General features: G+C 49.0%; 1 protein-coding gene across 2 annotated transcripts in view; it reads right to left on the bottom strand.

The window, feature by feature from the left end:
• Nucleotides 1–20,820, bottom strand: part of LOC118884388 (phospholipid-transporting ATPase IB) — a 545,038-nt gene that overhangs the window by 11,891 nt on the left and 512,327 nt on the right. For both annotated transcript variants that reach the window (XM_036832038.1, XM_036832037.1), the window contains exon 36: nucleotides 4,168–4,259. In XM_036832038.1, the coding sequence (XP_036687933.1) occupies nucleotides 4,168–4,259 (92 nt within the window). The remainder of the gene's footprint in view (nucleotides 1–4,167; nucleotides 4,260–20,820) is intronic.

The raw sequence follows: 20,820 nt of genomic DNA, 5'->3' as shown, positions 1-20,820 counted from the left end.
GCAGGAGGTGTGGGCTGGGCAGCAGAGGGGGCCTGGGAGCTGCTGAGGACACGGCTGGGCAGCAGGGAGCAGGTGGGAGTGAACGCAGAGCGAGAACAGAGGTGCCCCCATGGGACGTCGGTCGAGCTGCTCACCTGCATTTCTAACAAGACCAAACCCACAACCCAAAGGCCCCACCCCGGGACAGCAGCCCGAGGGCAGCGTGAGCCCCTCCAGCCGGCGCGGGCAGGCGGCTCATCCTGCCCTGGGTGGCCCTGGCGCTCCTGGGCTTCCTCACGGCCCACTGCTTCCTACCAGGAGGCTGTGCTGGGTCTCCCAGCCTCGGGGGCTGCCTGGGATCTGAAGAGGAAACGCTTCCTCTCGCCTCTGAGCTGTGGGTCGGAGGTGATGGATGAGGAAACGTCCTGAAACCCGTGTGGCCGCGGGCACTGCAGCCCGCTGTCCAGGCCCCAGTGTGCTCTTTGTGCTGTGTCTTGGCTGCCGCGACGTACCAGACCAGCTGCCTCTCCCTGGGCCATTTCAGAGCAAATCGAGCGAATAGCACCGTCTCCTCCAGCAGTAAGGCTGGGCTCTGGACAGCACCCACCTTCCCCGTCTCCCGCAGGGGATGTTTCTAGGCATGTCGGTTGTTTCCCGAGCTGGCCCCAGAGCTGTGCTCGGATCCCCCGTGCTGCTGGGTGGTGGGCCTGCCACCCAGGGGGACGCTTCCCTGCAGGAGGGGCCCTGAACCCGAGAGATGGGGACACCGTGTAGCTGCTCTTCCCTCCCCAGGGAGGGAGGTGACCGCGGGGCTGTCTGTCCCAAGCTGGCTGTCCCCCTGCCCTGCTTTCACGGTAGAGCCGAGCCCGGGGCCGAGGCGCCGGTGAGAAGCGCTCGTTCCAATCCTGGCTTGGCTGTGACTTGGCCACAGAACCGGGGCCCTTTAAGCTCTCCGTCTTCTTGGTTTACTTTTCTGTAAAATGAATGGGCTGGACTGGGCCAGGCCCAGGCCCTCCCAGCTCCTATCCACCACATGGGCGCCAGCATGGTTCCTTGGCTGGTGACGCCCAGGCCACAGAGCCCTCTCCTGTGGTCGGGGCTAATTCTACACTTGGCGCCTGGAGAGGAGGCCTCTATTGCAGGCCAGGGACGAAGGAGCCTGTCTTGACAGCCCAAACAGAGCAATTGCTACCTGCTTTTTAATGTGTTTTTTTCTGGGGGTGGGGAGTGCAGGGGAAGGAATGAAGGGGACTTGCTGAGACATAAACATGAACATTGTTTGGGACTGTCCTTTTGGGAAAAGCATCTGGAATTGTCTACCCCTGTTCAGGTGGAAGGGGCAACCGCCCTGTCTTTATTTATTTGTTGTTTTCTACTCAGATCTGCCTGTACCTGCGGGACGCCAGCTGCAGTGCTCTCCGCAGCTCCTGTTTGTCTCATGGGCACAAGGGCCGTCCAGTGGGATAACTCAGCCCCTCTGGGGTGGGAGGGGTTTCTAGGCAACTGTCATAAGGGACAGCAGAGGGAAGCTTCTGGTTCGATAGCAAATCTCTTCTCCCAGGGTCAGCAGAGTGCCCAGCGGTCACTGCCAGAGGGCTTCTCCACCAGCTAGCTGCCTTGGGTGCATCCACCATCATGTTTCCAAAATGGGCACCAGAACGTTCTTAGTTTCTACTGAGCTTACGTGGACTTTGAGTTCAAGAAAGAAAGGAGAGTGGCCCGATAGGGTGGTCCTGGGAGCATGGGCGTCTCTGTGATTCAGATGAATATTTTCCTCTTAGAAACGAAGCCTGGTAGGGGTTAGAGCAGGACGACAGGGCCCGTCATCACCCAGCCAGCCTCCGCCTGCCCAGCCCGACAAAGGCACACCACCCGTTCACTAGCTCCTGCCTGATGGACGTTTAACTGCCATTATTTGCATCCACACTCAGAGGGAGCCCCTGGCTCTTAGCATTTCCCACAGTCATTCATCTTCAGGAAGTCCTGACAGCCAGGAAGGAATGATGGGGGCCTGGAGAAAGCACTCAATGGACCAGACCTTCCTAAATGCTCAGCCACGGACAGGATCTGGGGATAGGATTCGGGTAGGTGGAAGGGCAGGTGCATTTCTTATTTGTTTTGTCTTCCTCTGGTAGAACATTTGGTGAAGTCCATAAAATCAGGTCATTTTTTTCCCCATTATTTTGGAATAAAACTTACTTCCCTGAAGTAGCATTGTTTTGAATCTGAGCTCTCATAACATCTTAATGAAAGTAGCTATTTCCTGTCTGGAAAAAGACTCCTAATAGCAATGGAAATTGGGAACACCGTGTGGATGGTAAGGAAATTAGACCGTGTAGGAAACAATGAGCTCAGTTGCTAATACTGTGTGCGGGTGGTCCATCAGAACAAGGGCTCCAAGACTAGGGCTTTTCCTTCCGGTTTCCTGGGAAGACTGAGGCCGGAGACACGCAGAGGCCAGGAGCCCCTCCCAGTGCTTTATGGCCTTCTCTGGTGGTCCGTGCCTGAAACACCCTGGTATCCATTAGGGTCCTACTCCTAGTTGCTGAGTGTCTTTAAAATGTGGTGTGATTTTAGCAGCTTGCCTATTTTTTGTATTTGTTCATCAGAATTTTGTTTTGGTCCTTCAAAATACTGAGTTCATAAAACGTTTTGTAGTAGTTTTAAGACCCTTTATGGCACTCCCACAAAAGTTCTCGCGCCGTCTTCGCTCTCAGTGTCTATTCTTTCTCTGGTCGGACGCTGCACGGCATGAGCCCTGCGTTTAGGGAACCAGCACTCATGTTCTCTGTGCCCATCACCGTGAAGCCTCACAGGCTGTGTAAGATGTATATGATTCTGTTTTTCTCCTCAGAGGAGAAAACAGACGTTTAGAGAAATCTGTAAGTAAGTGGCCTAAAGTTATTCAATTAGTGGCAGAAAAGACAAGTAATACCTAACATTTGGACTCCATGCTGTCAGGCTCTGTTCCAGGCACTTTATGTGTACAATCTCAGTGAATCCTCCCAATAACCCCAGGGAGGTTCTCACGTCATCTGTTCTACAGGTGTAGGAACAGAGGGGTTAACTTACCTAAGGTCACAAAGTGGCAGAGCTGGGGACAGGACCGCAGGCAGCCCGGCTCTTAAGTGGAGCCCTGGACCTCGTAGCTGGGACCCCGCCACCCAGCCTCCTCTGGACTCAACCTCTCTCGAGGGTCAGAGGCCGTGGCTGGGGTCCGGGGCCTGGGCTCTGCAGGGCCACTTACTGCGCCGACCTGAGGCTCGGCCAGGTGTCTTGGGGCAGAGAAGCCTCAGAGAATGCGGGGCATGTGGGCCCTGCAGGGAGCTGCTGCAGCCCCTTCTCCCACGGGGATGTCCAGGCGGGGGTGGTCACTGACGGCCATGACGTCCCACCTGTTCCTTTCCTTCCCTCTGTTGAGAAAGTCTGCAAAGATCTGTTCACGGTGCGGGGACAGAGCTCAGCTGAGCTGGGCAGAGATCCTCCAGTACCTGTCCTAAGGATGCAGTGATGCTTCACTTTCTACCCCTTTTTCCTTCTCAACTCAGGAGAGAAAGGAGAGCAGAAGTGGGGCGTCAGTTGAAGGAGATGGGAGTGCAGGTGGGGACGAGGCAGGAGCCGGGGCCTCAGCTGGGGAAGGGAGGCTGCCCGCGCAGGGGCCCCTGCACTCGGCTGCAACACCCTCGCCTGCCTGGCAGCCCAGGGGCTGGTTTGCCCCTGTGGGGGGGTGAGCCCATCCCCTCCCCGAGCTCCATCTGGTGTGCCCCCCCCCCCCACACCGCTCCTCTTGCCTCTGACGCATCCCCACAGACCCCGCTTGGCAGAAACCGGGCCTGGCCTCCAGCTGCCGGGGCGGTGCGGGGCACAGCCTTCCTGGGAAGACCACAGAGACTTTTCCCCGGTGATTGCCATTGTTGTGATTAATATGCCAGTAGTGTAGGGCTACTGTGGGGGGAACCATGTAAAAGTAGCATCACTTCAATCTTAGAAGGAATCTGATGGGGAGGCTGCCACAGGAGCTGAACCACATCAGATCTGAAGTTTACGGGTCGCGTCATTCAGACATTTGATTGGATCCCGGGGAATCGCCTACCCTCTGGCTGCACCTGCCTGGGGCCAGATACACCATTTCACTTCCGGGTGTAGAGCCTGGCAGTGGTCCGCGCCACGTGCCGGCGGGCTACTCACGTGGCACTGACTGCTGGAGGGAACCGCCCCGGAAGTGGGTGGGCGGCGTCTTCCTGCCCAGCCTCTTGAGCAGCCGGTCTCGCTCGTTGGTCCTGGGGGCACATCACACACGGTCAGTCTCCGGCCACGCGGACACCTCTCGAAGGTGCTCAGAGGGAGAATGGCCTCAGGTCGTAAGGCGAAACAGACCGGGAAAAGGCTGCCCCACGTCAAGGAGAACGTCCCGCTCCGCCAGCTGCCCCTCTGTTTACAGCAGGTGCTGCCTGGACGCCGCGAGAGCGCCTCCCTCCTCTGAAAACCGCGCTGCGTGCAGCCCGTCCCTACACGACCCTCGGAGCCCCGCCTGCCTCCTGACGGAAGGGGACCAGGGCCCCTGCCCCCCGGGCAAGGAGTGAGCTGTTGCTCCGTTGTACGGAAAGCTTCCCTTCCACCTGCCCCCAGGCCTGGAGCCTCGCCTGGGTGCCCCAGGACCCGGCCGGAGACAGCTTCCTCCTGCAGAACCTGACGCTTATTTTGAACCACAATGAAAACCAAGGTGAGTTTTCTTTGAAAACACAAGGATTAGGCGTTCTCCCTGCCTGTCCTGAAACGATCCCTCCTCCAAGGCTGCCGCTGCTCTGGGGCAATACGGAGGTTCTCCCTAGAGGACAGCTGGGCTTTACTACCAACCAAAGGTGGGGGGTTGGGAAATGCTCGAAAATGGCCCCGATTTCCTGCTGCCGGGGTTGTCACCGGGCTTGCCCCCAGCAGACTGCAGTGTACAGCGTTGGCCGGCACCCTCTGTAACGGCTGAACTGTGCCCCTCCAGGATCTCAGGATGGGGCTGGATTACGAGATGCGGCCTTTAAAGATCTGATAAAGTTCACATGAGGTCATTGGGGGGGCCCTAATCCAATCTAACTGGGGTCCTTATGAGGAGAGGAGATGAAGACACACACACACTGAGGGACGACCATGTGAGAACACAGGGAGAAGACGGCCTTCACCTGCAAGCAGAGGAGGGAGGCCTCGGAAGGAACCAGCCCTGTAACACCTTTGCTCCGGGACTTCTGACCTCCAGAACCATGAGAAAATACACCTCTGTTGTTTAAACCACCTGATGTGCAGCACTTTGCCATGGCAACGCGTACGTCCCCAGCCTGCTGTCTGTGGGAACTTGAGGACGCAGAAGTTGGAAGAGCTGCAGTGGCTTGTGGTCCAGAGCCCCTCCCCCCAGCCCATCCAGGCCTGAGCCCAGGGTCCACTTCACGCTCCCCCAGGGCCTTTGCAGGGGAGCAGGGCCCGGCTACTCTCCACAGTCCTATGAGCTGAAGCTCACTGTGCTCTTGGGTTTCTGCAAGAGAGCAGTTTCCGATCATCTTGGCTGAAAGAACAAGGTTGAATTCATCACCAGCTCAGGGCAAGCCCCGGCCTACCTGCCGTGGGAAGGTGTCTGATGGCTGCCGAGGACACGCTTTTTCTGTCCCCTCACGCCGCCTCTCCCTTCCCTCTCATCTTTCCTTGCAGGGGCCACATTAAGCGCCCTGGGCCTTCTGAGCCGCAGGGATGAGCAGATGCGCTGTCCTCGTGTGGCCGCCTGACGCCCGCGGCTCCCGAGCCGGCTGCTCTCAGCCGCCCTCCCTGGGTGACCTGCACTGCCAGGCGGGCGGCTCCGAGCCCGGGGGAGAGGGGCCGCCTGAGGCCCTCCCCGCTGGGACCTTGGTGAGATGAAGGCGTATCGCCCCAGGAACTGAGGGGACAGACTGGGCGCTCCCCCCGCCCCCGCCTCTCCTGGACCCTCCGACGTTTCAGGTCCAGAAGGTCCTCCTAGCGATGGGGCTCGTGAGACCCTCACAGAGCCACAGAAGGGAAGGGCTCTCTGAAACCACTCATCCTGGTCTCTTTTTTATAATGAAATATCAAACACACAGAAACAAGCACAGTGAACGTCCACCAACCTGCTCAGCTTTAGCCAACGACAGCACCACTCTTTGACCCTGCTGTGTCCTGCAGCCCTTCCTCCCACGTGGGAAGGGGGACATGGGGCCAAGGAGACATGTCCACCAAGAGCCCACACCTGCCCCCAGCCCAAGTACGCGAGACCTTAGAAGTTCCTGCCCAGTGATGCCCAAGCTGGCATCCAAGGCCAACCTGACCCCCTCGCTAGCTCCGTCTCCCTAGAAGTAGACCACACAGCTGGGGTCCACACTCCGAGGCCTGTGGGGGGGGGCCAGAGGGTGGTTGTAGCACGGGACGTGTGGACTGGGACGTCCACACGCAAGTGCAGGTCCCCTCCCAGCGCAGGACAGAGCTGGGGTTGCGGGGGGTGGGGTACACAGGGCAGCTACCTCTTCCCTGTGTTACCACCGTCTCCAGAGAATCTGGGCATCACGAGGCATTGTGGTCTTCACCCAGGTGCGTTAATCAAGGTACATGGCTATTCCAACTTCCACACACTCAGACATACCTCCACTTGTACTCTTGTACCATGTCCTGCGAGTGTTGGAAAAGCTGAAGCTAGAAAGGGGTATAAGAATAACATTTACCATTTATAGCATTCTATTATCTATATATGGTTTGAAAGCCATCTACTCACAAAGACATAGGAAAAAGTGAAGAAACACAATATTTACTTTGGTTAATTCTGGTTAATGAGAAGAAAAGAAAAAAAAGAACAAATTAGCACAGGGAAATGAGATTTGGGTTTTAAAAAAGAACTCTTGACAAAATACTACAAACTGAATTCAGCAGTATAATGAAAGGATTACACAACCTCACCAAATGGGATTTATCCCAGTAATGCAAGGGTGATTCAACATACAAAAAGCAATTAATATAATACACCACATTAACAGAATGAAAGAAGAATATCAATGATCATCTAAATTAACACAGGAAAATCATTTGACAAAATCCAACACCCTTTCATAATAAAAATACTCAGCAAACTAAGACTGGAAGGGAAGTTCCTCCACATAACAGAGCATTTATGAAAAACCCACAACTGACATACTCAATGGTGACAGACTGCAAGCTCTCTCTCTCTGACTGTCTCTCTCTATGATCAGGAACAAGACAAGGATGCCTGCTTTTACCACTTCTACTCAACGAATTTACTAGAAGTGCTAACCAAAGCAATTAGGCGAGATTCCAACAGTCTTTTTTTTTTTGCAGAAACAAATATTTATCCTATGATTCATAGGGAATTACAAGGGACCCCAGATAGCCACAACAATCCTGGAAAAAGAACAACACAATTATAAGACTTATACTTCCTGATTTCAAGATTTAATATAAAACTACAGTAATAAAAATAGTGTGGTGCTGGCATCAGGATACACATAAATCACTGTAATGTAGTTAAGAGTCTAGCAATAAACCCATATGTCTATGGTCAGCTGACTTTTGGCTAGGGTACCCAGACCATTCATGAGGAGAGAAAAGTCTGTTCAGCATATGGGTCTGGAGTAACTGGATTTCCACACTCAAAAGAATGAGGTTGACCCCTTACCTGCAATCACATACAAAAAGTAGCTCAAAATGGATCAAAGACCCAAAATATAAGAGCTAAAATGACGTAAATGTTTGCGACCTTGAATTTGGCAATGTTTCTTAAGTATGACACTCAAAGCATAGGCAACAAAAGGAAAAAATCAACAACCTTTGTGAATCAAGACATTATCAAGAAAGTGAACAAACAACCTAATCAAAAAATGGGCAGTAGGGCTTCCCTGGTGGCGCAGTGGTTGAGAATCTGCCTGCTAATGCAGGGGACACGGGTTCGAGCCCTGGTCTGGGAAGATCCCACATGCCACGGAGCAGCTGGGCCCGTGAGCCACAACTACTGAGCCTGCGCGTCTGGAGCCTGTGCCCCGCGACGGGAGGGGCCGCGATAGTGAAAGGCCCGCGCACCGCGATGAAGAGCGGTCCCCGCACCGCAATGAAGAGTGGCCCCCACTTGCCTCAACTAGAGAAAGCCCTCGCATGAACCGAAGACCCAACACAGCCAAAAAAATAAAATAAAATAAAATAAATAAATAAAGTAGCTATAAAAAAAAAAAAAAAAAATGGGCGGTAAAGCAATTACACTCCAATAAAGATGTTAAAAGAAAAATGGGCAGAACACCTAAACAGACATTTCTCCAAAGAAGGCAGACAGATGTCCAAAATGCACATGAAAAGATGCTCAACATCGCTAATTATTAGGGAAATACAAATCAAAACCACAATGAGATTTCACCTCACACTGGTCAGAATGGCCCTCATCAAAAAATCTACAAGCAATAAATGCTGGAGAGGGTGTGGAGAAAAGGGAACCCTCCTATACTGCCAGTGGGAATGTAAATTTATACAACCATTATGGAGGGCAGTATGGAGGTTCCTTAAAAAACTAAGTATAGAAGTACCACTTGATCCAGCAATCCCACTCCTGGGCATATATCTGAAGAAAACCATAATTCGAAAAGATGCATACACACCAATGTTCATTGCAGCAATGTTTACAGTGGCCAAGACATGGAAGCAACCTAAATGTCCATCGACAGAGGAAGGGATAAAGATTGGTACATATACACAGTGGAATATACTCAGCCATAAAAAGAACGAAATAATGCCATTTGCAGCAACATGGATGGACCTGGAGATTACCATGCTAAGTGAAATAAGAGAAAGACAAATATCATATGCTATCACTTATATATGGAATCTAATAAAAATGATACAAATGAACTTATTTACAAAACAGAAACAGACTCACAGATCTCAAAATCAAACTTACGGTTACCAAAGGGGAAACATGGGGGGAGGTGATAAATTAGGAGTTTAGGATTGACATATACACACTACTATATATAAAACAGGTAACTAACAAGGACTTACTGGTATGACACAGGGAACTCTACTCAATATTCTGTAATAACCTATATGGGAAAAGAATCTGAAAACGAATGGATATGTATATATGTACAACTGATTCACTTTGCTGTACACCTGTAACTAACACAACATTGTAAATCAACTACACTCCAATAAAAATTTTTTAAAAAGGGAAAAGATAACCATAAAATGAAAGTATTTACAAATCATATAGCTGGTAAGGGTCTAGAATTCAGAATATATCAATAATCCCAACAACTCAACAACAAAAAGACAGACAAACCAAATCAAAAACAGGCAAAGGATTTGGATACATTATCCGAAGAAGAAACACAATGGCCAACAAGCACATGAAAAGATACTCAACATCATTAGTCATTAGGGAAATGTAGGTCAAAACCATACCACAAAGAAATAGCACTTAACATCTACTAGGATATCTGTAAGTGAAACAACAACAGGTAATAACAGGTATTGGAGAGGATGTGGAGAAACTGGAACCCTAGCATGTTACTGGTGGGTCTGTAAAATGGTGCAGCCACTGTTCTTCAATAACTTCAACATGGAATTACTGTCTCACCTAGCAATTCCACCCCTAGGTCACATTAGCCAAAAGAACTGAAAGTGGACTCAGACACTTGTACACCAATATCTAGAGCAGCATTATTCACAATAGCCAAAAGACGAAAACAATCCAGACATCAACTGCTGAATGGATAAACAAAGTGTGGTCTGTCCATACAATGGAAAATTATTCAGCCACAGAAAGGAACAAAGTACTGACACATGCACAACACGGAAAAATCTTCAGAACCTTACGGTGAGTGAAAGAAGCCAACGCCGTAGGCTGCGTCTTGCACGGTTCCATTCATATGAAATGTCTGGAACAGGCAAATACACAGAGAACGAGCATTGGTTCCCGGGGAGTGCAGGGCCTGCTCGAAGCATCCGAGGTTTCCTTTCGGGGAGACGAAAACGTTCTGGAACTAGACAGGGGTGACGGTTGCACAACATCATGAAGGTACTAAACGCCACTGAACTGTACTCTTTAAAACGGTAAATCTTATACATAGGATGGATAAACAACAAGGTCCTACTGTAGAGCACAGGGAACTACATTCAGTATCCTGTGATATACCATGATGGAAAAGACTATGAAAAAGAATGTATATATATGTGTAACTGAATCACTTTGCTGTTCAGCAGAATTTAACACAACATTGTAAATCAGCTATACTTCAATAAAATTTTAAAAAATAAAAATTAAAAAGGAGAAGGAATCAGTCCTGAATTGGAGGTAAATTCCCTCCCGTCACCTGAATGGTTGGTAACGATGTCATCTTCTTGGTTTATTTCTCCGATGGTGGGGATGGAGTTCAGTGCTTGCTTTGACCTTTTTCCATCCCAGCTTAGGCATGGATGCTGCCTGAGACCTGTCCCCCCATATGGAAGGTGCAGGTAAACACCAGTGGTAGTGGTGAAAGCCCATCTCACGCAGCCCCTTAAGGCAGGCTCTGCTGAGAAGCCAGCGCCTCTCCAGGGAGGTGGTTTGGTGCGCTCCTGTCTCAAAGAACGAGCAGCGTCAGGGAGGAGCGGAGAGCTGGCAAGCGTCATTCGCGAGAATAATAAACTTTTACGTCCCCATTTCTGTCAGGAGGTTGTTCCTGCTAAAATCACACACGCGTAACGGGCACAGAGCAGAACATGGAGAATAGAGCAAATAATTACAGATCTGTTTTTTGGTCTTGTCAGTAGTTACAGCTGGTAGGAATCACAGATGACACCACAAAGCAGCCAAAAACAAATAGGTATTTTTAGAAACTTATTGTTAAATGACTGCTGGATGGTCTTCAAAACATAAATCTGACAGGTTCCTCAAGATAAAAGCTAATCAAAGTCCCCATTCCTTCAGGTAGGGCCAGACGCCTACCAGGCTATCAGACTGCTGAAATTCTAACCCACTTTTTTTTTTTAAATAAATTTATTTATTTTATTTTTGGCTGCGTTGGGTCTTCGTTGCTGCGTGCGGGCTTTCTCTAGTTGCAGCGAGCGGGGGCTACTCTTCGTTGCGGTGCACGGGCTTCTCATTGCGGTGGCTTCTCTTGTTGCAGAGCACGGGCTCTAGGTGCGTGGGCTTCAGTAGTTGTGGCACGTGGGCTCAGTAGTTGTGGCTCGCGGGCTCTAGAGCACAGGCTCAGTAGTTGTGGCGCACGGGCTTAGTTGCTCCATGGTATGGGGGATCTTCCCGGACCAGGGCTCGAACCCGTGTCCCCTGCGTTGGCAGGCGGATTCTCAACCACTGCGCCACTAGGGAAGACCCTCTAACCCACTTTTAAAGATCCCTAGGGGGCTTCCCTGGTGGTGTAGTGGTTGAGAATCTGCCTGCCAATGCAGGGGACACGGGTTCAAGCCCTGGTCTGGGAAGATCCCCCATACCATGGAGCAACTGGGCCCGTGAGCCACAATTACTGAGCCTGTGCGTCTGGAGCCTGTGCTCCGCAACAAGAAAGGCCGCTATAGTGAGAGGCCTGCGCACCGCGATGAAGAGTGGCCCCCGCTTGCCGCAACTAGAGAAAGCCCTCACACAGAAACGAAGACCCAACACAGCCAAAAATAAATAAATAAATAAATAACAAAAATAAAGGAAGTCCTTTAAAAAAAAAGAAAAAGATCCCTAGGGAATGAGACTTCATAGCCTCAGTTGGTAACTTACGTTACTCATTATAATCTGAACATTAGGAAATGAGAAACTTTGGGCTCAATCATATTCCAGACCTGCCCAGGCCTTTGTAGGATGAGAAAAAAAAAAAAAAAACCCTCGCCTTAGTTATGTAATGAGGGAAAATAGCAAGAATAAAACAAATCAGAATAGGTTTTCCAGCCTAAGATTCCAATAAGATAGGTGTTCTACCCTGGAGGTAGGAGCCCTTCATAAATTCTATTCTATTAGATGGTAGTAAATTATTCTCCCCCTGAGTTGCCTCTGAGGTATTGATGGGGGGGGCCCATACCGGAGATGCCATCCTGGGCCCCTGAACCTTCAGGAACCACGGAGAACAGGCGGGGAGGAGTCCCTGTGAGCGGAGATTCCCAGAAACACCAACACAGCTCTGCGTGTCCCTCTGGAGGACTCGTCCTCAGACAGGGACCAGGTCTTATGCCTTCTCTGCGTTTTCACAGTGTCCGCCCTGGCTGAGAACAGGGCACGTGGTTACACACACGAAACCGCACTTGTGCTCTGCACTGCTGCTTTGGACCGTGACTCACTGTCTTATCCCTGTGTGTCTCCATCAGTGGATCCTGCCCCGTGTGTCTGTGTCTGTCCACACTGCCCAGCACTGAGCTCAGGACAGCAGTCTCCCAACAGTAGCTGAGAAAATTCCTCTTTACCGGAGAAATTCTTCTTTAAAAATGACAGAATAGGGACATCATCCTAATTCTCTTCGAGAGGAGGGAAGCCCCCTCCAAATTCTGGACAACGCTGTGAGCAAGAATTAAAACAGCTCCGTGGCCTTTACAGAGACAGGACGTTGTATTTAGTTAAGAAAAGAATTCAGATTGCGTGGAACAGTTGGAGGACAGTCTGGCTGAGGACAGGATAGCATTCAAGGTTAACGAATTTAATACAAATTCCATTCCCAAAATAAAAAGGTAGATTCCTGTAGTCCTCCCTGGCCTCAAGTCTCCTCTATCAAAACTGGGAACTGGAGGGATGAAAGCCCTGTCTTAGCACAGTGATTTTCTTCTCTTCTAGACAAGGCTTTGGAAAGTGGGGTAAGGGGACCATTCTGGGTGTTGGAAGAAATCTCATTCTCGTACAGTGTGGACTGGGTGATTTCCTGGCAAAAAAGAAGACCAAGGAGTGGTAGCACCAGACTAGGCAGTGACTCTGACAGGGGAAGCAGCAGATCTGCAGCCTCAAAAATAGGTGGGATCTGTCTGTTGACAACCATCCCTGGCTCAGAACACAGGTGGTGTGTATGAGGTAACTGCGCTGATTGATAGGACTGCCCAGGAAGACTTTAACAAAAAGAGAGGCAGGGGACACTGAAAAGATCCAAAAGCAAAGATAGATACACGTAATCCTTTTCCACTGTGCCTGCTAGTGATGTGGTAATGTAAGTAAACCAGTGAGCGGTGAGGTTAGGAGGAAAGTCCAAAAAAAAAAAAAGAATAGAAGCTAGCAGCCAGCAACTACACTGTCCTTTCACCTGAAACAGCAACTTAGGTAAAACTGGCAAAACGGCTTCTCCTGAAAATTAGAACTGCATTACTATAATCTATATACTTGTAAAAGGTTAAAAAAAAAACTTAAAAAAAAATTCCTGTCCGGAGAGACTTCTGCTTCCAAGATGGAGTAGATGTATGTTCTGTCTTCCTCCTGTTAAGTACAGCTGACAACCCTGGACTCTACATGTAAAACAAATATAAAGGTGAAGATGGAGAACTGGAAAGGTGGAGATAGGAAGGAAGACCAGCTATGAACCTTGGAGCATGAGAAACGCGAGTTTTCTTCTGGCTCGTAGATTCCAGACTTGGAGCGGAAGAGCCTGGCAACCCAGAAATGCCCAGGGGCGCAGCCAAAAAAGCCCAGGAAGAAAGCCCTCTTCTCTTCAGCCAAAGGAGCAGGAAAGCGGCAGCCTCGTAAGACAAAAATAGACCATAATCACTCTACTCCAGCCCAATACCCCAGAAAAAACTGTGGCTCCACTCCCATCCATGCCAGCAAAGACCAAGTGGGGAGCCTAGATGTTCACCCTCACAAGGCTGCTACATGGTGCCCCAGAGCCCCTACTGGGGTGGTGACAGAGGAGGCCAAATAGGAACCTGGGACTTTCATCCCTGCCAGCTGATAATGAGGTCTCTGGTACCCTGTGGTATCAGCAGAGATGTCAGGAGATGCAAGGGGAGAATGGACTTCTGTCCTTCCTCTCCTCACTGGGGTGGTATCAGAAGAGGCCTAATGGAGAATCAGGACTTTCAGCCTTACTCAGTAGGGACAAGGCCACACCCATACCTCTGACCCTTCCCCACCCCCTGCAGTGTCAGTGGAGACCACGTGAAGAGCAGGAATTCTCACCCCCACTCTGCAGGCATCAGCACAGACCAAGTAGGGGATCTGGATTGCCTCTACCTAGCAGGAGAGAGCCTGCCGTAAAATCCAGAGTCACATAACATAATACCCAAATGTCCAGGTTTTATTTGAAAGCTGTTATACCAAGAACCAAGAAGACCTAAACCTGAATGTAAAGAAAAATCAATAGACGCCAACATCAAGATAACAGACTTGGTGGAATAATCTGGCCAAGACTTTAAAAACAGCCACGATAAAAATGCTTCAGTGAGCAATTACGAACATGCTAAAAGCAAATGGAAAAAAAAGAAGAAAGGCTCAGCAAAGAAACAGAAGGTATAAATAAGAAGAACCAGTTGTAAATTTTGGAACTCTAAAATACAATAACTGAAATTAAAAGCTTAGTGGATGGGCTGTCTTGATGGCAGGGTAGAGGGGACAAAGGAAATAATCAGTAACTGGAAGACAGAACAGTAGCAATGATCCAATCTGAGTAACAGAAACAAAACAGCCTGAAGGAAAAATTAGCAGAGTCTCAGGGACCTGTGGGAATATAACAGGCAATATAACATTCATGTTTTCAGAGTCCCAGAAGGAGAGGAGAAAGAGGATGGGGCTGAAAAAGCACTCCAAGTACTAAAGGGTGAAAACTTCCCAAATCTGGTGAGAGAGCTAATCCTACAGATTCAAGAAGCCACATGAATCCTAACTAGGATAAATCCAGGCCAAGACAGATTGTAATTAAACTTCCAAAAACTAAAGACAAAGGAAAGATCTTAAAAGCAGCCAAAAAGAAATGACACTGTACCTATAGTGGAAAACCAATCTGAACAACAATGGATTTCTCATCAGAAATTACTGAGGCCAGAAGTGGCATAATATTTTTCAAGTGCTGAAAGAAAACTGTCAACTCAGTGAAAAATCTCTCTCAGGAATGAAGAAGACATCAAGACATTCTCAGATGGAAAGAAAACTAAGAGAGTCTGTCACCATCAAAACCACCCTGTGAGAATTTCTAAAGGAAGTTCTAAGAACAAAAAGGGAATAATAAAAGAAGGAGTTTTTGGAACATCAGGAAAGAAGAAAGAACATGGTAAGCGAAACTATGGGTAAATACAATGGGCTTTCCCTTTCCTCTTGAATTCTCCAAATTAAGTCTGACTAGTTAAAGCAAAAATTACATACTTTCTGACGTGGGTCTAAATATGTGTAGAGAAAATATTTAAGAAAATTATAAATGTGGGTGGGTTAAGAGCTATAACAGGAGGTAAGGTTTCTGTATTTCACTCAAATTGGTAATATGACAGCACCAGTACACTGGGATTAGTTATGTATATATAATATAATGCCTAGAACAACCAGTAAAAAAGCTATGCTGTAAGACACACTAAAAAACACAACAGATAAGTAAAAACGGAATCCTAAAAAATGTGCACATAACACACGAAAAGGAAGAAAAAAGAAAACAGAGAAATGAAAAACAGAACAAACAGAAAACAAAAGATAAAATGGTAAACTAAGTCCCAACATATTAATAATACATTAAATATAAATGCTTTAAATATACCAATTAAAAGACACAGCCTGGGAGAGTGGATCACAAAACATGACCCAGCAATATGATATGCTGTCTACAAGAAACTCACTTCAAATATATTGCTATAGGAAGACAGAAAATAAAAGGATGGAAAAAGATATATCACATGAACATTAAGCAAAGGAAAGCGGGAGTAACTATATTAACATCAGATAAAGTAGACTTCAGAGCAAAGAAAAATTACCAGACAGTGAAACACATTATGTAATAACAAAAAGGTCAATCTACCCAGAACACACAGCAATCCTAAATGTCTATGCACCAAGCAACAGAGCTGCAAAATGTGTGAAGCCAAAACTGATACAACTGAAAGAAATAAATTCACAATTATAGGTGAATCAGTCAATATTCCTCTCAACAGTTGATAGTACAGATAAAATAAGGAAGAAAATCACATGATCATATCAGTTGATACAAATTAAAACCACAATGAGCTATTATTACACAACTATCACAATGGTTAACATAAAAAAGAAAAATAGTGACAATACCAGATGCCTGCAAGGATCTGGAAAACTGGATCACTCAGACATTACTGGTGGGGATGTAAAGTGGTCTGACCACTAGTTCCTTAAAAACACCAAACATACCACATCCTTCTGAATATACTAAAACCACTGAATTTACACTTTAAGAGGTGAAGTTTATGTATTTGAATTGTATCTCCAAAAAATAAAAGATCAGATTAGCCTGGGCTAACATGCAGCCCAAGTTGCCAATCCACAGAATTGTGACCTAAATAAATGATGTTATTTTTTTTAAAGGAAAAAAAAAAAAAAACCCTAAATATGCAACTACCATAAACCCAGCAATTGCACTCCTGAACATTTATCCCAGAGAAAAGACTTAGTGTTCATGCAAAAACCTGTACACACATGCCTATAAGAGCTTTATTCATAATAGCCCCAAACTGGAAACCCAGATATCCTTCAACAGGTGAATGGTTTAACAAAGCTTGGTACATGACATACTACTCGGCAACTAAGAGGAAGAAAGTACTGATACACGTAACAAGGCGAATCAATCTCCAGAGAACTATGCTGTGTGAACAAAGGTCACTGCCAGAAGGTTACATACTGTATGATGCATTTACATGACATTCTTGAAACAACAAAATTATAGAAATAGAGAACAGATTAACGACAAAATTATAGACATAGAGAACAGATTAACAGTTACCCAGAGCTAAGCAGAGGATAGACAGTAGATGCCGCTATAAAAAGACGACATGAGAAACCTTGTGGCGACGGATATGTTCTGTACCCTGACTGCATCCGTGTCAATTTCCTGCTTGTGAAACCGTTCTCCAGTTTTGCAAGATGTTAGTATTGGGGGGAACTAAAGAGTACATGGGATTTCTCTCTATTTCTTATAACTGCATGTGAAGCTGCAATTCTCTCCAAATAAAAAGTTTAAATGAAAAAAAAAAATCCTTCTCAGTTTTACGCATTCGCTCCTGTTTCGTGTTTGTCTGCAGTTATCCTTTCTAAGCAGTTGGGAGAAGGGTACATCTCGGAGCTGCGTTAGAGGGGTGGGAGGCCCTCCTCCAGCTCCTGCCGGCACTGCCCCAGAGAGAGGCCGGCCACCTCCGCAGAGCCGTCTGACCTCATTAGCGAGCAGGCAAAGTCGAGTTTGAATGACAGCCCCAGCACATATGGAAACCATTCCCGCATCCCAGGACTTGCAGTGAGGTAGGAGGCGCCTCTCGAACGGAGCTGAGCTCCGTGGCCCAGTCGGAGAGCCCATGGAGAGGTCAGGTCAGAGTCATGGGGCTGTTAGGAACAGATAAATTAGCAGGGGCACCTGGCTGACCCAGAGAGGCCTCGGGGATCGGCCGCGCGGGTGGGTTGAAAAGCCCCAGGTGTAATGGAACGAGTCAGGAATGGTCCGGGCTCAGTGCGTTTACTGATGGGCCATCTGGGGAAAGGATAAGCCCGAACGGGACCACAGCGGTGAAGCACCACGCTAATCAGGAAGATGCAGCTTTACGAGCAGAAAGTTCTGTTAAAGTTCTGTTTCCACCCATTGGACTGGCCTCTTACCTACTCAAAATCATACGCTAAGGGACCCAGGCTTCCTCTCAAACCCAGCTTCCCACCAGCCCTCCCCTCCCTCCCTCCAGCCGCATGGCCTTCTGGCCATTCCTGGAACACACTGGATAGCTTCCCACCCCAGGGTCTTTGCACTGCTTTCTCTCTGCCTCCCAGGTGGCTCCCTCCCCCAGTTCACTCAGAGCAGCCCCTGCACCAGTCACAGGAGAATCCTCTCCTCTCTCTACACCGTCCCCTGCTTTACCTTCATCCCACTTTCCCCTAAGTTTAGGAATTGAAATCTCAGGACAAATGATCACGAACAGCCGACTGGGCTTGAAGCGACGGCCAGTCAACAATCTCCTTGCTTTGCCTCCCCTCCTCCGGGTACAAGTCTCTCCCCAGCTCCGCTTCTGGTTCGCTGCTGCCCAACTTGAATTGCTTTTTGCTCAAATAAACTCTTAAATTTTTAAAATATGCTTCAGTTTTCCCTTTTTGTAGGACAGTATGCGAATGTGATGAAGGAGGGAAGGCAAGAGAGCTCGGGAGGGTGGAAAGAATGTTTATAAAAAGGCAGCAGTGATTCCTGAGGCGTTTGATGGTTACAGGTAACAACTGGAGGATGGACTGATGTAGCGCAGGGTGCGGGAGAGAAGCCCTGGGAAACGAAGCCACGTAGCAAGGGTGGGTTTTGAACAGTGAAGCCTGTTGGGCTGGAGTCTTAATTTCCCGAGGGAATAGCTGGCAGCTGTGTCATGTAAAATACCGAAAATTAAACGTGCCAAAATTAAACGTGACAAAGTAGCCAATATATGAAGGTCAAGACGTGGGGATAAGGACTTAACAGTATTTTTAAAATCAATTAAATTCCTTGAATGTGAACTTGCCCTTAAATGAAAAATAAAATTTGCCTATTAAAGCTTAAGAAGATTTGAAGCACATTTGAAACCACTGGTATCTCTCATGACAGTTATTTTGTTTGAAAGTAGCAAACTTTCTAGTAGGCCCATGAAGCTGCAAATTAATGACAATAGAATAACTTTCCCCTACCATTGCCCCTCTTTTCCTAGCATCCCCTCCAGTACGCACAGGGTCTGGGTCTGGGCAATAAACACCTGACTTCACCAATTTCAAATCAGCATCCAAACAATAATTCAGAGCTGGCCAAGAGGTCCCCCTACTCAGTTCTTGAAGTAATTAAAGAAAGATGAGCTTCTCTACCGATTAACCTCCTAAACGCTAATTAAAGACAGTAAGGGTTGAGGTGCGGCCTGCCCTCTGTTCTCGGGCATCGCAGGCAGGTGCGCCGGGGAGGGAGGGCTCCCGGGAGGGCGAGGGTGCAGTGGACGCAGGGCCACGGCCGCTGCCTCCCTGCTGATCCGTGGGAAGGACAGTAAACTCTCCCGATACGAACGACCGAGGACGCCCTGCAGTCTAAGCCTCAGGTGTGTGTTTACAGGACTTCAGGCCACGGGCGAGTCACTCCTTGTTCAGCCCAGCCCGTGGAGACAGCTGGAGGACTTCGAGAAATCGGTTTTTAAATAACAACACTTGATTCACGGTCTTGAGGTGCCTAAAGCCCGTTCTGGAACCAGGTGGGGCATGTAAAGGAGACGTCACGAAGGGGGATGCGCTCGTGGTCCTGAGTCCCCTGCACTCCAGCGGGGCCACCGCCAGCACGCGGGAGAATCTCCTCGAGTCCTCCTTCACCGCACCCCCGCGGAGGAGGGGACAGTGGCAACAAGTCCTGGGGAGACTCAGGAAAAGCCACGAGCTGCGCCCCCTTTCGGTTGACTGTGTTCCACGTGGGATGCAGTGCGGAGCTGCAGCGACTGGGGACGGAGGAGAGCGGGGTGAGCGCGGGGTGAGCCCCGGTCTGTCCCCAGCCCTGTGCAGGTGCTGGAGCCCAGCATCTCCACGCTCGGGGCACAGGTGGCGTCCGAGCCGTGTGACCCTGTGGGGACAGGCCTGCCTGCGGGCTGAGGCCGCCGGCCCCGCTCCGGGTCTCGGCTGGGCCCCCCTCACTCACTACCGGGGGACAGGTCTCCACTACCTGGCGGAGCTGCTTTGGAGTTGGAGCTGACACTGCCTTTTCCAGAATCCCCTCTGGGTACTTGCAACTTTGTTTCCCGTGGCCAAGCAGCTGGGCTAAATACCTAAAACCTCTCTTGAAAAACGTGTGCATCGTCCAGAAAGCACTGAACCCCCTCGTCCTCCGCAGAAGGTCGCTGTAAACAGTGGGCTCAACTCGGCCGCGAGAAGACGGCACGTGTGCGGTCGTGCTCCGTTGAGGCCACGCCTGCAGGGACGTTCCACGTGGCCCAGGCAGGAGCTATTAGGAGGCACAGCGGCCTCCTATTTTGGGGTTGACTGTTGAGCGTTAAGGTAAACGGAAAGGGGAGCTTCACCTGCAGCTCTCTTGTGCCATTTGAAGGCTGTCCAGATGGGGGCCCAGGCGACAGGAGGCGTGACTCCACCTCCACCTGGCGGGCGGCCCAGGTGCGACCAGGCAAAGCCTCAAGGCCACTCTGGGCCTCATCTTTAAAGAAGTGTCTTCACGGTGCAGACGGGGTCGAGGCAGCTCCAACACAGATGTCGCCAGGCCTTCATTCACTACTTTTAAAGCAGGGTTTTCTGGAAACCAATAAGCACTTGGATAGATGGCACCAAAGGGCACCCCCTGTGAGGCCCTGTCTTCTTCCAGGTAGGAGAGGTGCTAAGCCTAGCCAGGATTTCTGGCAAACCATCGCTTTCAAAATGTCAAAATAAGATGATTGTCTACATCATTGCTGACTCACGCTTTCCAGTTTGAAGAAGAGCCCTCACTGAAAAGATTCCCCTGGATCTCACAAGGTGAGGCTGTCCTGACAGGTCTGGCTGGATTACCTTAGTCTTGGTACCCAGCAGTCTGTGGAAGGATTCATGGCAACTGATGTTGGGATAGCATGTGAAAGCTGTGGTGAAAAAGAAAAGTATACAGGGTGTGGGAGAGGGAAACATGTTTCCCTTTTCTTTCCCAACGGGAAGAAAACCCCTTTGGATTATGAATTTTTTAAAGAATGCATTGAAAGTTTGAAATTAATTCTTCATATATTATT

Source organism: Balaenoptera musculus, chromosome 18 (genome assembly GCF_009873245.2).
Source record: "Balaenoptera musculus isolate JJ_BM4_2016_0621 chromosome 18, mBalMus1.pri.v3, whole genome shotgun sequence".
In the NCBI taxonomy this organism is placed as follows: Eukaryota; Metazoa; Chordata; class Mammalia; order Artiodactyla; family Balaenopteridae; genus Balaenoptera; species Balaenoptera musculus.
The sequence above is the reverse complement of the archived record's forward strand: the minus strand, read 5'-3'. Positions and strand labels throughout refer to the sequence as shown.